At 39.6% G+C, this 17,651-nt stretch overlaps 1 protein-coding gene across 3 annotated transcripts; it reads right to left on the minus strand.

Annotated features, from left to right (window-relative positions):
• Window positions 1-6,389: 6,389 nt before the first annotated feature.
• Window positions 6,390-15,817, minus strand: rnf170 (ring finger protein 170). Of its 3 annotated transcripts, none has more exons than XM_071913590.2 (7): window positions 15,673-15,817; window positions 13,913-14,076; window positions 13,138-13,213; window positions 8,563-8,677; window positions 8,013-8,086; window positions 7,570-7,701; window positions 6,390-7,186 (listed from the first exon to the last, which is right to left on the minus strand). In XM_071913590.2, exons 2-7 carry the CDS (start codon window positions 14,050-14,052, stop codon window positions 6,917-6,919), a joined length of 807 nt encoding a protein of 268 aa, XP_071769691.1. In that variant the 5' UTR covers window positions 14,053-14,076; window positions 15,673-15,817; the 3' UTR covers window positions 6,390-6,916. The 3 variants fall into 3 exon arrangements, with proteins under 3 accessions (XP_071769691.1, XP_071769694.1, XP_071769693.1); XM_071913593.2 differs by lacking the exon at window positions 15,673-15,817 and adding an exon at window positions 15,366-15,646; XM_071913592.2 differs by lacking the exon at window positions 15,673-15,817 and adding an exon at window positions 15,271-15,646.
• Between the last annotated feature and the right edge of the window lie 1,834 nt (window positions 15,818-17,651).

The following is a 17,651-nucleotide window of genomic DNA, read 5'->3' on the forward strand; positions in this document are numbered from 1 at the left end:
CTTGCTTTGCTATATTCTCTTTGGCACGTCAGTCTACGTAAGATTCAAAGCGCTGGGATTGGCTGACGCTCATCTGACAACTCTGACAGCTGTTCAGATTGCAGATAAACAGCAGTGTTATTCAGTGTGGAGGGTAAACTTTGCTGACCTTTGGCTGAAAAGGTTTGTCATTAGGCTTGTTACCACATTTTAGTCACAAACGCGAAGGCAAATTCAGACTAATGTCTTTTACAGTGGCTGTAAGTAACTTATAGGCAGAATATAAATAAATAAAAAATAAAGTTAATTTGATTGATTGATTGATAATTCCAATGCATTTTTATGTAAATAGCAAATACTTGAAACTTGATAGGCCAGGAAATATATGAATTATCCAGCCTACATATCCTGCAATTTACTAAAGTTGTTGGCCATTCTTTCCTAAGTTCCCTACACAAACAGGCACCCACAATCCTCATTTAGGATTTCACTCAATACATTTTCCATGTTGGAGTGAAAACGAAAGTGAGTGAGATACATAAGACTGGATTCAAGCGTAGGTATTTCACTTTTTTTTTTTTTGTGTTCCCTTTTGTTCCTCTTGTTTCCTAATGAGCTGTAACACCCAGGGGAGCAGTAGACTACCTGCCCACAGATTTGGTCCTTCCTTGGGCCAAATAATGCAAAATCAATTTGTTAGATAGGAAAAACACCCAAAAACTGTCAGTAAGAGACTTCTCTGTACTGTACATTGTGGCAGACGTTGGATCTGTGTGTCTGTATGTTGTTGTCAAAAGATCTTCATCTTTTTCAGAAAAAGAAAGTATTCAAACGTATGTTAACTTAAGTATTCAAAAAGTAAAGTATTCAAGTCATGGCACAAAGAAGGTGCACCTTTCACAAAAAACAGCCTTCTTGAGCCAGTGGTCTTCTGTGGAGGCTTTCCCCTTTGGGCAGACAGTTGCTCCAAAGTCAGTCTCGATTGTTTTGAAGTAAGTGGGCATTTTTGGAAGTCAACCTTTCTATCAGTTTTTTTTTGCAGCTAGTATTTCATCCAGACACAAAGATGTTTTTAGCAACAGTGTCATCATCCTCTCTTTCCAACGGGGATATCTCCAGCTGATTTGACTTTGCAACAGTTGAGTCTGCCTGTTCGTGCTCTTTGAGGCCCTTTGCTATAGGCTACTTGTGAGGTCTTGAATCTGGGATTTACTGTCCATGTCCCCATGTTCTGTATGGGCTTCAATACAGTTTTCCTCATGACACAGAAGTCTCCATCATAGTCTTCTTTAACAAGATGGAGCATTCTTCAAATCAATTAAAATCCAGGTGAGGTGGAGAAAAGGAAATGTCACAGGAATGATCACACTGCTTGAATAGTGAAGTGAAAATGAAATGGCCATTGAACATCAGGCAACCTTTCACCCAGGATGACAGATATTACTGAACTGAACTGTGCTGCATGTTCGAGAGAAAGTACACAACTGACTCTCTGCTGCAGAAGGACCTGCTTCCTCCAGTTGATGGTTCAAAGATTTTCTCACTAGCCGAGGGACCGCTAGACCCTCAGCTACTTTAATAAACATCTTCAAGTGAGCTGCTGGCTTCGGCTTTTTTTTGTGTGTTTACATGGCCCAACTTTGGAATTTTGTTATGCAATCCAACAAAGAAGGCCGGGAGGATTTTTCCAATACACTCAGTTGCTTCTGTCCTGTAACACCCTCCACTGTAATCTATAGGAGGAGGAGACAGAGAGAAAGTGAACATAGAGAATATAAATGATTTGTGTAGGTGTTTTGGTTTTTATGAGCATCATACACTGTACCTTTCTGCTGAACTGCAGGAGACATATGTATATATCTCCGGCTTTCCAGCGAGTACGGCCTCCATCTGATCAACGCAGAGGCACTTTGTGAAGAGCAGGACAATTTAAAACAATCATTGTATTGACCAAGATTTTAATGTTAAGGGAAAGTTAATCTATGGTGTTAAATACATTCAAACTTTTCCCCCCATTGACTCAATTAAGGTTTTTGCCCATCTCCGCTTACCAGCTCAATTAAAATCAGCTAAGCCAATTTCCTGACACCTTTACATGAACATGGACACGGAGATGATCTATCAAATCTACAACCAAACACTGAGCTAACATAAATTAAATGTTTCATTCCAAATGAATTTCAGTATGTAGTATTTGAAAAATATGCTTCCATCCCCAAAACTTTTGTAAATAGCTAAAAACTGTTAACTGTATTTTGATGTCTACTTTTATGCTAGAAATAATTAGTGTCATGTTTTCAAATGGAAATAGAAGGCACATGTTGGATGGGAATTCGTCAAATGTACATTGCACCAATGCAAATGTCACACACTGTTCCCACAGCTATTTTCCCAACAGGGCGAGACTCTCACTAAACAGGTTCTCAGCTTCATAGCAGCAGAAGCATTTATAACTACACTGCATTCACTGACTTCAGTCCAATTATCACAAGCAAAGGGATGTTGGTTGCCCAAATTTTACTTTACTTTTCACATCTGAGCAAATGTAACTAGAGTTAATTTGTAAAAACCAGTGGAGTAAGGATTGGAATAAAAACTTGTAAGGACTAAAATTTGCTAATATACTGAAAAATGAAGCAACTGAAAGAGGGTTGCAGGGAGTTGGAGCCTATCCCAGCATGCATTGGGTGGAAGACAGGTAAACGCCCTGGACAGGTTGCCAGTCCATCACAGGTATAAAGCCGATGATACACTTGTACACTGGCAAATGTTTATTTGGGGCAAAATTTGCCATTTGGAAAATATTTTGGCCTGAGGACTAACCTGACAAATTTCCTTGTCTCTGATTAGTTGATGACGAAACCCTGCCAGCAAAGCTTGCTCTCAATCAAGCTTGTCTAGATTTCAGACTGATACATTGTTTTCAGTGAGAAAATATTGCCTTAAAAATTTGCCTGTGTATCATTACCTTAACAAAGACAATCACATTCACGCCTACGGATAATTTAGAGTCTCCAATCCACCTGAGTTACATGTCTTTGGGATGAGGGAGGAAACTCATGCAAACACCTGGAGAAACATGCAAATCCACACAGAAAGAGCCGGGGATCAAACTCAAGTGCTTCTCACTGTGACAACTACTGAGCTGTAACAGCATGACACAGCAAGCGGAAACATTATAGTACTATTAGATAATGTTGACAATACCCTTTGCATTTAAAGTACATAATATGAACGTAGAAGTTGTCAGAATTAGTCCAATATAGGTTTTGTGTTTCATTGTTCAGATTTATCCATTTTGTGCCACTATCTGTATCGACTGTAAGGTGCAAAACAGCTGAATCAAGACTGTGAAAACAACTCACCACTTAAAGGAATAGTTCACCCAAAAATGAAAATTCTGTCATCATCTACTCAGCCTCATGCCAAATGAAACACAGGTGAAATGTGTTAGTCCATGTAACACACAGGGAGGTTGCCAGCACAACTTCGTAGCAGCCTTCTCCAAAACAACTGAAGTCAATGGGGACCAGGGGCCTGTACTACGAAGCAGGATTTGGGGTTAGCGAGGTAACTTCAGGTTTAACCCTGGCTTTTCGGTCTCACAAAGGTGGTTCACTTTTAACCGGGGTAGATCACCATGGTAACTTATGCTGCACGGCTAACCTGCTCCGGAGCAGGTTAAGTTCAGGGTATCGGATGAAAACGTATGAAAGGCCCGCCTTCTGACCAATCAGCTCTCTGGAAACAGGGAGTCACCATTCCTACAGGATCAGAGACAGGGAGTCACCATTCCTACAGGATCAGAAACTGAAAACTGTTATTTTTGAATGAACAGACAGTAAGAAGTGCTGTTCGCAGAGCGACGTGTTTACAGACCAGTAGAATCACGTTGTTTTCCATGATAACTTATTATATCGGAGATATAGCAGGTAGGCTATTTAATTGACCATATTATTAATGGATTAAAGTTACTGTTGCATATATTAATTGCGCTGACTTTATTTAATTGGATTCCCAACAGTGTTTGGTTCAATGTCGGCTATTCATATTCCATTACCGCAGCCCTGAAGAACAAGAGACCGACTTTATGAATAGAAGATCTTTTTACAGCCTCAATGTGTCCACAAACTATTTTATCAATGGAAAATATGCCCACTGTGTCCTAATGACGGGGCAGTTCCTCCAGTAATCCTCTAGCCTTGGAAGCAGAAACAACTTTTACTTTTCGTTATGTTTTGTAATGCTGACAGTTATTCATTATAAGAATTTGTTCTTCTTGAGAGAAGAACCCAATGTTAGTAGCTATCCATTTCTTTCCGATACCCATGTGTTGAAAATGTCAGCAGGAAATATTAGGGCTTATATCATCCTATAATTAGGTCTATTGTTTATGGCTTTTATAGTTTGATTAGCCTATTTTATTATTTTTGCCTATTTTTAGGCTATTACTTATTTTTATAGTTTTGCGCTTATATTCTATGTCCTTTTCCCCGCTGAATCATATTACTTTTGCTGCACAACTATCTAATTTCCCCACGGGGATCAATACTTTCATCTTATCTTATCCGAATTGTCTGATCTGGATCTGTCTGTTGCATGTGATTGGCTATTTGTTACAAACCCCGCCTCTTTCATGTGAACGCGCTCATAGCTGGATAGGTAAATCCTGGGTTGACAGAGCCAGTTGATAACCAGCTACGTGAGACCGGTTATCAGGATCGCCAATGTTAGGTTTAGTGAAGCCGGCTAACTCAAACATACCCTGACTTTGTTGAACTTGCTTCGTAGTATAGGCCCCTGTTCTTTAGAGTTCCAAAACAAAAACAGCCAAACAATCACACTGTGAATAGAAAGACCTATACACCATTATTTGTTGCAAATCAATCAGCTGTAGTTAAGATTTGCACTAAATTATGGTGTAAATATACTGTAGGTCTTTTTGGAACTCTGAAGAACTGGTCCCCACTGACTTCAGTTATTTTGGAGAAGGCTGCTATGGAGTTGTGCTGGCAACCTCCCTGTGTGTTATATGGACAAACTTCACCTGTGTTTCAACTGGCATGAGGGTGAGTAGATGATGACAGAATTTTCATATTCTTTTAAACAAATACTGACGTGTCTTTCTGAGCATTTTGAAACTGGTTTTGGACTGTAAATTCTGTAAATTGAAAGCTGCTATCAAATATCCATTCTGGATTGAAATACTTGAAGTTACTGTACTGAAGATGAACATTTTGAGATCAGATTGGTTCAGGGTCTGTAGGTCACGTACCTTGGAAGCAACTGGAGAAATCAAAATATTCCTGTAAATTTATTGAGAAGCAATTGTGCATCATGTGTGTATCTTCCTCAGTAGTTTTGGTGTCTTTTGGTCACGAGATGCACAAGCAATTGAAAAGAATAAGGTATTATCATACAAATATTTACATAAAAATGTAGTTTGTCACTAAACTAAACGCAGCAGCACAGCATATAAACTTAATTTTTGGATAAAATTAAAACTGAATTAAAACTTACTTACAAGCAAATGAAAAAGTAAGACACAGTTCCAAATATTAACTGAAGCACTTAAAAAGCTTTGGGGTGTTCATGGTGTTGTTCATCCTTGGACTTTGAAATGAATTAGGATTGGAAGATCCTAATCATGTGTCAAATACCCAAACTCAAAATATCTCTAGTCTGGTAAGGTCTACACCTCGAGTTAATTAGTGAACATTCATAACCTGAGCTCGTCTACATTCAACATAACTTATGATTACTCTTCTTTTGGTTTTGGTTTTCTGATCCTGGTGGGCATGTCCTTTGTTACATTTTGTATTTCCAAAATACTGACCTGTTTGGAGGCAGTTTTTGTTTTTTTATTTCCTGAATCAAAATCTATTAATTGAAAAGTCAACAAGCAACTTACTGGTCGTCCTGTGCAAGTTATCAGATTTGTTCAATAAATACAAAATGATCCAGGTGATTTTCCCCCACTAGCAATGTGCATCAAGTCCTTGCAAATATGCACAGCATTGTCAACACGGTTACATAAATCAGTGCATCATTACCCCTTGCAGGGCATCGTAGTGGCTGCACGGCCCTGAGCATCTGCTTATTTTGCGTAATGGACCAGGCTGGCGGTGACAGCGATAACAACGGCTCCTGTAAAATAGGTTTTTTTTTTGTGTGTTGGAGAACGACCTTGATGAAGCAGGCTGCCATGGTTGAATTCATATAGTGGAGACACTGCCATTAATATACTGTAGTACTTTAAAAGTCCCTTGAAAGTGAAAACGCTCCTTATGATGATATGCATATTTAACATATGAATGACCCCAGTAAATCCGACTTTAGGGAAGCCATGGCTGCAAAGTGCAATTAAGATTTTTAGTCAATGTCCAACACAGACTGCTACAGACTGAACCTTGGTTTAAATTGTAATACATCAGGTTTTTATTTATTCATTGTAAGAATTTAAAATTTAAAGCTCTGCTGTTTCATCTGCACATATATGCTAGGCTGTAAAGAGAGACTGGTAGCAATGCTCGCTAAATATTTCCCACAGGTAGCTGAATGGGCCATAAGGATCTACATGGATTACTGTAATGTTGGTACGAAGTGGAAATCCAAAACATACCTTATGTTTTGTAGTCTCTTAGCATTGGAATTGTTATGATTCAATCTATGCACAATTAGCAGTGAATTCTATTTACAAAATCAACACATACGATTCAAAGTATTTCGCTAACCCCTGTCAAATCACAACATGACACCCCAGGCCACTAAATAAACCCATTTGAGAGAACCGGCATTATCAATCAACTGTCCTACAACCATTTACTCAGTCTCTCCGTGTCCATAACGTGTCGACACCTCGGATGCAGAGTCCACTCTTCCAGAGTTTCTTTGCATGATAAGAGCAAACCAGAGCCCCGTTTTTTTAACTGAGCACCTAGCCGTTCAGTCTCTGCGTAACCACCTCTCTGTACATGATAGAGATGTAAACGAAGAGGAGCAGGATGACGAAGAAGTCATCCATGAATCCCAGGAGGCCGAAAAGCGCCTCAGGGAGGAAGTCGAGCGGCGAGGCCAGGTAGGTGATCGCACCGACGAGGCAGAGAAGAATCCGGATCCTGAACATCCAGAACAGGCCGCCCACTGAAAACATCTCCCTGAAGGCGTGACGGAGCAGGGTGGGCACGTCCCGCAGCCGGTCCATCAGCTGGAGGGGCAGAGGAGAGACGGGGAGAAAAACGTTTATTATGGGAATGTCTGTCCTGTATTATATTGCGCAACACAAGTCAGTATCTCATACTGCATACTTTTAAACACAATTTTGGAGACATTACTGGAGATATGCATGTCATTTTATCATGCAATCATACATGTCTTGTCCCATGTTTCCTTGTTCATGAAAAGCTGAGGTAAACAAGAAATTTCTCCTATTATGATCATACTGGAGAGCAAAGTAATGGATACTTTTTGAACACATATTGTAAAACATAGACATGCAAAATATATTTAAATATGCATGTGGTATACAGTAAGTCAAATTAACCTTTAAATACTGCTGCCTAAATGTATAAAAAGCTATAGCATGCTCACAGATCTTGGCTGTCCTGAGAACCTGCAGTTGTAATCGTTGATGTCTCTCAGGATTAGCTGGGGCTCGGCCTCCCCGTCCTGCACCCTCTGAGGAGCGGCGTGCTCATGGAAGAGAGGGAACAGCAATGTCACCTGGACAAGGAAAGAAACAGACAAATTACAATCATGACAATACTAGCAATACTAATAAGAACTGTTAATCATAAGACTTGCATCAATAATACATCAACAATAATATTTTCCCAAATAAGTAGGGTAAAAAAAATGTAAACTGAAGCAGAATAGTATTTCAGCCCTACAGCTTGAAACTCAGCAAATTGCCCATTGAGATCACTTCCTTTATCTCTACAGGGATATTTGGCAGCAAGGGACACTGACAGCTACTACCAAAAAAAAAAAGTTTGGATGATATTCCTAGTATTCTATGTCCAACAATTGCTCACCATTTGTCTGCAGATGGGGCAGTTAATAGCACCCAGCCAGGTGCCATACCTCCAATAGGCTATAATGCAGGAACCTGCAGAGCAAGACGAATAACACTGTACTTTATAGGAGAAATAAGTACAAATACAAGATTGGTTAATTCTATCAAACTAGGACATGTATTCCTGAATTATGCTCAGCTTAATTTGCGTACTTGCGAATCAATTCAACTGAATTCTGCCTCATATTTCTGCTTATTATTGTTTGACCCAAACTTTGTCAGCTAACTACTTAAAGTTAAAACCATTCTAACTCCCCTCTAATTAGCACCGGGTATGAACTTTTTTAAGGAAAAAAAAAACAAACAAACACAAATCAACTCAACTTTTGCCAAAAAGGAGAGCTGACGAAATAGATTATCATCAAGAAGTGATGGTTACAAAGTTGCTAACAGAGGGGTGAAGATGTCTCCAGCAGTGATGAGCGTCTCCAATTTGTCTTTACATTTCACAATGTGGACAATCTTTCTTTGCTTATTGCATATTACTAGCAGCTATACAACAGTCTCACCACAGAAGAGGTGTCCACAGTTGGTCTCTACAGGCAGAACAGCCTGCTGTAAACACACAGGACAAGACATGTCTGTGTAATACTGCTGCCTGGCCTCGGATTGAGGATTTTCATCCTGCCAAAAAGGAACAGAATGCATACATATCAAAAATTGATATGAGGGTTATCATATAGCAGCAAGTTATGAAATGACATAAAAGGACATGACATGTATTCATAGCACTATAGTATAAGCTTTGTTGGAGGGATCTCATCTTAACATAAAGGGGGGGACAAAACAATTGTATTATGTATAAAGGGTAACACCAGTCATCACTCCTGCAACACCTCAAAGTAGGGATAGGAATCGAGAACCGGTTCCAGTTGAGAACCGGTTCCAAATTGTCTGATCCATCGGAATCGTATGCCTCCGAGGTTATCAATTCCTTTTATCGATGCTGGCATGTTTTTCTGACAGTTGCGCATGCGCATTGCAAAAACTCATGCGTCATGACGTCAAACTCTGCCTCTACGCTGCTGGAAACTTGCAACAAGGAGTCATGGTGGAGAGGAAGAAACGGTCCAAAGTGTGGCTTCATTTCACGAAGAAAGATGACAACAGTGCTACTTGTAACGTCTGTAAAATGATCATTTCTGTGTTCACACATAGCGTTTTTTGATGTGGAAAAAGCGCTGCCTGGAACGCTTTTTGTGAGGAGAAATAAAAAGCGGATCACGGCAACGTCACCTGACGTTAGCTGAGCCATAGAGATATAACAGTAGAGGGGACATGTCATAGAGAATTCCTATTCTGGAATGGGACCATATGGCAGCCATCTTACCTGGGTACACTTCTCAGCTGACTGTCATTGGAATCAATGGTGAAAGTGGCTTATGCTGCCATTATAATGCTAATTTTTTTATTGAGACATCACTACTACTTTTTATTTAGCTCACTGTATGCAAGACAACTGTGACTGTCTAAAATGGTACCAAACATGAGCATTTTTTGTAGTCTGTAGATAAAAATAGCTAAACTATGTTAAGTAATTATGTTTTAAATCATAAAGATTATCTTCTAGAAGTATTTTAATAGTGCATTTACTTTACAGAAACTATGAATCCTATTTTCAAGAAGACTTTATAATTCTCAGATTTCTTTGGTACTCTTTGGTACTGACTAGTTGTATTAAGAGTATATATGAAAATCTGCTTATTTTTAATGTAAAACCCCCAAATGATCTGTTGTTGTAACAACAGACAGATGTTGGCAGCAATTAAATATCGACATCACTGAAACACACCTAACAATACACCCAGATAAAATATACAATAAAAGGCAAATGTAATGCCATTAAGTGGTTAGTGTGACAGCTTTAAGCCAATTTAAGCAGGTAATAATGGACATAGGCCCTTGTAATGTTTCTGTTGTGTAGTTATACACCAAACGAACGACTTACTGAACAGCAACATGGTTTATTAACCGATGTTTGTACACGCACAGTTATCTGTCTCGCTGACTGTGTTACATCTCTATGAGCTGAGCAGCTGCTAGCTCACTAACCAGCTGGTTAGCACTTCTAGCAGACAGGACAGTGTTGTGCAACAAGCAAAGGCTTACCAGATATTTCCAATACATGTCCAGTATAATCCCACACTGCCTTTATGATCGCTGTTGCGGTAACGGAAATTCACTTATTACAACGACCCGTTTCTCCACCGGCACTTTCACTTTCTCCGTATTTGTTGTTGCTATGGGAAACGGCCAGCGTCTCTGTCATCGCGATTAGTCGGCTGGAAAAGGCGGTTCACGTCACCCGGCGCTTTTCTGAAAAGTTGAACATTTCTCAACTTTTGAAAGCGCTCCGCTCTGACGAAAGAAACGCCGCTGCAGCGCTTTTCGGGAGCGGCTGCCTTTTGATGCGCCTTGCGGCCGCTTCCCATTACTTTTAATGAGAAAAGGGTGCTGGCGGTTGGGGAAAAAACGCTGTGTGTGAACGCAGCCTTAAGGGTGGAAACACCAGCAATATGTTGAAACATCTTAGGGTAACCATCTAAAGATCTAATTTGTTTTCCAAGTTATATCATTTTAAGAAAAGGAGCATTGTAATTTTTTTTAACATGTTCAAATGTTATTAGGCAGACATTCTACACTGTGTTCAGACTCAAGAGATAATAAAACAGCTGCGTTGACGCTGAAAACCTGTGTAGGCCTACTTTTTTTTTCCACACAGAAAATTGATCGGGAATCGATAAGGGAATCGATAAAGAACCGGACCGATAAGCAGAATCGATAATGGCATTGGTATCAATAAAATCTTATCAATTCCCATCCCTACCTCAAAGTGCATTATCTCATTTATACCATGGTCAATCAATCCATATTTTCCTAGAGTGAAATGTCTAGAATTTGTTCACAATTAATTTTAAGAAAGACGGTCCTTTCACAACTTTCTGTGGCTGTTGAGCAACATGCACAGATCTGCTGCTTGCTTCAGCCTTCCAGTACTTTCTAGGCCAAACACTTAACAGATATCCAAAAATCAAATACATACCACACATATAAACACAGACCTGCTGTGCGATCTCTTTCTTGTTGTAAGCCAGGTATTTCCTGGAAACTAGAATTTTTCCCTAACATACATTTAGCTACTGCAGTCACACATTTCACATTAAACTAGTAGTGACACAATATCACTGTTAGGTCAGCTTATGCAAAGGGCTTCATGGGATGATGACAGCATCCGAGTTGCATTGTGATTTTGAAACTGAGGACTCTTTCTTTGAAACTATTGTTTTTTGATGCCATAATCAGCATTTTGAAGACAATTTGAAAACCCATTTATTCAGCTGGCATATAGGCTAATAAAGTTAAAGCTCAAATGTTGCTGGCATCTCAATTCAGAATGGCAATCAAACAGTTGCATCTGAGCTGCTGCCTGGTTCTACTGCATGTTAACCAAATTTAACACCGCTCCAGCTAATCAGAAGTGAGTATTCTCTCAGGCCATGTTATAAGTAAGGGATAATACCAGATGCATGCTCCAAAATTTGAATGGACGCTCAGTCTGCCTCTCCCTCTATAGTGAGACGTGTCTGTGTGGGTGTGAAGTGTGAGGTGTGTGTTGCACACAAGACAAACAGGGAGGCGCTGAAGCAGGGATACATAATAAAAATTAGGGATGCACCGATCCGATACTGATATCGGATATCGGTCCGATACTGACTCAAATAGCTGGATCGGGTATCGGTGACAATGGGGCCGATCTATTCAATTCAATTCTATGTTTATGTCTACGTGCGCATACTACGTCATGCGTCAGCAGCGCGCCGGTAGACCCGGCCATTTGCCTTCGGTCCGTCCGGTGGCTCCTCCGGTCCAGCAGCTCCGGAGGATCCCGGAGGATCCCGCCTGCCGCGCGCAGCGTCTCCCGCACTGAATTCTCGCTCGTGGGGCGCGAGCCTCCCGCAGCTAGCATCCAGGCTAACAAGCTAACCTGGCGCCCAACCCTCATAACAGAGCCGGGGTCGGGGTGAGCTGACCGGGGGTCGGGGTGAGCTGACCGGGGGTCGGTGCTGATGCTCGGTAGTTAAAAACACACCTGCATGAATACTTTGTCTCGGTTATATGTTTAAACTCTCCCGGGTCACCGCGCGGCCGAGCAGGCTGCCATTTAACCTGTGAGGTAAAGTAGTTTTCCACCAATTATACAATCGGCGCGTCCAGCCAGACTCCATTCATAAATCCAAGGTTTACGGGGACTCGGCTGTAGGTCAACGTTGTTTCCTGCCACAACACGATTTAAAGCGTTTTCCGTGTTCGTCAGGTACTGCTGCTCCATTCCGCCGACACATAGTCAGACTAACATACCTTGATTTTTTTTGTGAGGGCTGTTTCATAAAGCAAGATTACCAGTTAAGCCAGAGTTATTTCAGTAATTTAGGTTTATTCTGCATATTTTGAATGTTTTGTTTTTACCAAGTTACTTGTTTATACTACTTGTGTGAATTGTGATTTAATTTATCAAGTTTGTTTGCACTAGTTTGTGACTTAATTGTGATTTAATGTTTACATTTTGTTCTCATTTGATGCAGTTGTATTGTTTTATACTGGAATTTTAATTCCTGACCAATTTGTTGCTGCATTTAAAAGGTTTACACTTGAATTGTAATTCCTGTTAATTTTGAAGATGTTTTACCAAGTTGCTGGAGCACGATTATTTATTATTTTAATAATAAATAACAATTGAGTACATTTATATCTATGTATTTATTTGTTACATTTTGTTTTACAAAGTTAGGAAAGCAATGTTAAAGTCAAGAATGATCCCAGTCTCTTCCACACAGTGAGGCATAGCCTACAGTTTATTAATTAAACACTGGTATCGGATCGGTACTCGGTATCGGCCGATACCCAAAGCCCAGTTATCGGTATCGGTATCGGTATCTGGACTGAAAAAGTCGGATCGGTGCATCCCTAATAAAAATATTACTATTGTGGTCTGTTTAAATAATCAAAGATTGTAGCAAAGCAGATACACACATACACTTCCACTATGTTTGTCTAGAAAGGCCTGAGTTGTAATGGCTGCTTACCTGCTCCGTCTGGAGCTGCTGGCGGACGGCTCGAACATGCTCCTGATTCTCAGGATGAATGTTCTGCTGATCTTCTCTGCAAAGGTCAAATGTCAGATACTGAGTTCAACAAAACAGTCAAAAGGGACTGTTGTCAAAAGACAACTTTGGTGATAGCTATTCTAGGAACCTCCTTCATCCTGCATTTATCCTGTGCTAGTAGTGCAGGATTTTCAAAACAATCTGTCTCACAGGTGTAGCAGCAGCACAACAAGCAAATAAAATGTTTGACCCTGCATGTAGCGGCAGGTATCATCTGAAAGATTTGATACTGACAAGAATTTCACCTGGATGAGCTTACCCAGAACACTACCAAATCTGTCTTCTATCACTGGAAAAAAATATTTTCTGTCTGCATGCATTTCTGTTTGGCAATCTGTTCAGTATGTTTGTCATTGTTCTTTTTTTTCCCTCTTTTTTCTTTTCTTTTTTATATACTGTATATGTGTATATTTTCCTCCCCCTCTTCCTACTTTACTGTCAAGAGAGGGATGGAGAGTGTATGTAAGAGGAAGGGAGGGAGGTGGAAGACCCAGGTATGGGTTTTGTGTTCTACCAGTTTGTATTATATTGCAAAAACCTGAAAATAAAATATATCTTTAAAAAAAATTAAAAGGTGTGTCTCTCCAGATGAAAATGACAGAAACCATCATGTCACCCTACTGTTGTTATGTTAGCGCAGCCCAGAGTCTGTGATGCTGTTTTACATCAATTTAAAGCTGAATTCATGCCGTACCTGCAGAGTAGCGTCAGCAGGCCTCCCAGGAAGGTGATGCTGAGCACAACGACAAACAGCACCTGGTTGCTGACCCCCTCAATGAGGGTGTCCTCATCTTGGATCAGGTAGTCCAATTCCCCACAATGACTGTCCTCCATCACACACACTCATAGCCTACAACACTGGAGAACAAAAACATATAGATTTAGCCCAAACAGAATGGCAGTGTATGAAAAAGCTTGTCAACAAGGTGACCTTAAAGTCCACATTCAATAATGTGCCTTTTATGTTAATAAATAGCTGGATTATGCACATGGTGTAATGAAGATAAACTCAGTACATCATTATTCAAAAGCACAAAATGTATTATTGTACAATAGATCATTAAGTGATACGTTGCATGGGGAAGTCCATGCAGTTCTCTATGGTTGGAGATACAGATCGATACTGTGTATTTTGTGTATTTTGTGTATTTTGTACCTGCTATCCAAATAAAAGACATGTATCTACAGAGGTTGCAACACCAAGGGCTCTGAAACTACTTCAAAAGTCTAACGGTTAAGTCTTCCTTTCTTGAAAGAAAATTTTAGTATGAAAAAATATCAAACAAAATGCTGTTTAGTGTTTGGAAATTTTGCATTTGGCCTGGAAACATTAGCACATTGGACATTCAGGGAGGAACAGTGAGTAGGGAGTAGTGCCCTTGAGCCAGGCACTGGGCTGCTGTGTTGTTGAGCCTGCCCTGGAGGGGTGCAAGAGAAAGAAAACTGTCCTACAGGGATCAATAAAATGTCACATTATTATTATCATTCTATCATTAAAAAGTGCTGGGAAATACTGGGGCTGGGAGACTTCAGGTGCAGCTTGTTCTTTTTACACTTCAGTGTAATTTGGGTATAAATTATTCTGTATGTATGCAGTTCAAGATTCAGGATTATAGAACTAGCATTGATCATCATGCGCCTGCTATCAATTTTAAAGACTAAATTTGATGACCGTTTCTCCCAACTAATTTTAGATTTTCCATTGAACTCTACGGCCAAAATCATACATAAAGTTCATCACTGGGCCTTGCCACTTCACAAACAATCCAATGAATTTAAAATGAACGATTTAAATCCACTTTGTCAGCTGCACAATGAGGAACAAAATGATTTACCACTGTGTTGTGTTTGATGAAGTTAGCAAGGGTCCTTACTTGTAAGCTGCAAACAGTGACTTGTAGCAATTTAGGCAAGTTCTCTATAATTTCCTTATATTTGTTTAAGTAGATTCAAGGTATGAGAACAACTATTTCAATTTAAGCTGGCATCATTATAGACTTGTTTCACTTGTATGACGTTACGTCAAATGTTAATTACATTATCGTTAAATACCTTGACTTGTCATCTGTCACAACTCTAGCTACCGAGCAAGCTAGCTAACGGTAACTGTTGACCACTTTACTGTAAGGTACTCTATAAACACCAACCTAATGTCGACATAGCAAATACCCAAAGATCTGTTTTGTTTCTGTTTCGTTCCCGATCTCCTCGCACATTAAAAACTAGTACTGGTGTTTGCCATAAGCTTACAGTATCGCTTTCTGCTAGCGTTAGCCTAGACTCGCGAATGCGCTGCCATTCATTTATCGATACCACTAATGGTGCATTGGTTGCCACTAAAAGCTACTCGATCAGCTAACGGCAGTGTTATGAAACACTGCTAACATATCAAACACTGTAATTCTACATCCAAACGCAACTGGGTCCATTAGCTCTCATGAATCATAAACATACCTTATTGACTTGCAAACCAACGTCTTGAGTTTCCCTTGCGCTGTGTATCCAAAGAGTATAAGCGACAGACAAGATAGTGATCCAGCTGGCCGTGACGACATCGCAACACGTAGGAGGAAGGGAAGGAAGTCCAGACGGTCCGGACAGTCGGATGCTTGTTTCCAGTCTAATTTTTACACAATAATAATAATAATGATAATAATAATAATAATAATGATAATAATATTAATAAAAAAATAGAAATTAAAATTTTAAAAAAATAGAAAAAATAAACAGCCAGTCTAAATACTGCAGTCATTTCCCAATTTGTATAGGCTATATTCGATTTTGAATTATAACATTATAGGCTATTAAACCAATAAGATGTGGACCGCATCTTATTAGTATTAAGTTGCCACAACCTGCGAGTGACTAATACACACACACTGCTCACTGCATATCTCTTACCGCACCTACTAGAAAATCATTACCTCATCTCTAACCTCTAGTTGAGGCAATAGCGACATCTAGTGGACACACACTGAACAACATCTTCCCCGTTTAGTTCTAATCTACAGTATTTTGAAGAAACTGTAACTAGAAGGTGAAAGTACAAGCAATTAAAACTGCCTTTCTGTAAAAATTAATTTACTACCAATTACATAATGATGTGTTTATAAAGCAATATAAAAACTGAAATGCAATAAATCACTACATTAGTTTAATGCACAAATCTAATCAAGTGAGTACTGATGATAATCTGAAGGGCTAAAATGTTTGTTTGTGGGGGTTTCTTTTCCCTCCTGATGGTGTTTGGACATACTTAAGAAAGGAAATCTTCATGAAACATTTATTTGTGTTCTTTGTTACGAACTTCATATAATAGCATGGTGAGGTGAGAGGAAAGCACCATCTGCTCTGTCAACATGGAAGTTCATTTCAAGGAGAATGTAATTACCACAGTCCTAATGCTAATTTAAAATAGCCAACAGCACATCCGTAATGAGAATGCTGGCTTTGTTCAGAGCTTTTCATTAAGTCTTTGTTTATCCGGGGAAAGTTTTGCGGAGCGGGCAAGGTCTTTTCCAGCAACATCCTGCTTCGATGTCAAACACATTCAGATCTGCTCAGTTCAATCACAGTCTTACAAATGACAAAAGGCAACCTGGCATTGTAGGCACTTTTCAGATTACTAGGTAAATTGCTCAATACAAATTCCTAAAATGATCATTCTATTTCTATTTTTTTTAGCCTATCCATGCAGCTTGAGGCCACTTCCCCTCCAGTGCATGTGTGTGTGTGTGTGTGTGTGAGTGAATGAGAGAGAAAGAGAGATACACAGAAAGAGAGAGGGATAGCGAGATGCCAGCTACATGTAACTCCTGTATTTTGATTTTAACATTACACATTCCTGTGTTCACTGCAGTATTTCATATTATTGCAGTTTATATCTTATAACTTCATTGCAATGTGTTATTTGCTTCCTGTTTGGGCCTCCAGCCTGTGAGGAAGACTTACTTGGGTCTTGGGGGGGGGAGAGAATCAGGTTTAAACTGTGCCAGGTAACTGAGGTAGAACAAAAGTCACAGACAAACAATGAAGATGGCGATAGATTGTGAGTTGTTGTGAGTTGATTGTGAGTATTAAAAGAGGGTTTTCTATCATCTCAGGCCCAAGTACAACAGCAAAATTTGTACTAGGCTATCTATCTATCTATCTATCTATCTATCTATCTATCTATCTATCTATCTATCTATCTATCTATCTATCTATCTATCTATCATTTAAAGATATTGTGAATAGGCTACTCGGTTCACTCTCTATATCAGTAGGTGGCAGTATACACTTATCTATCAGTTGTTTGTCGACCGCAATAAAACAAACGAAGAAGCAGTAGCAGCAGCACAGCACTTGTTAGTTTGTTTGTTTTTTAGTTTTACGGGAAACATGGTTAATAAATATAATCTAGTAAGAGTTCAAGAGTCTAGATCATCCAAGTC

This window comes from Centroberyx gerrardi, chromosome 2, assembly GCF_048128805.1.
Source record: "Centroberyx gerrardi isolate f3 chromosome 2, fCenGer3.hap1.cur.20231027, whole genome shotgun sequence".
NCBI classification, from domain to species: domain Eukaryota; kingdom Metazoa; phylum Chordata; class Actinopteri; order Beryciformes; family Berycidae; genus Centroberyx; species Centroberyx gerrardi.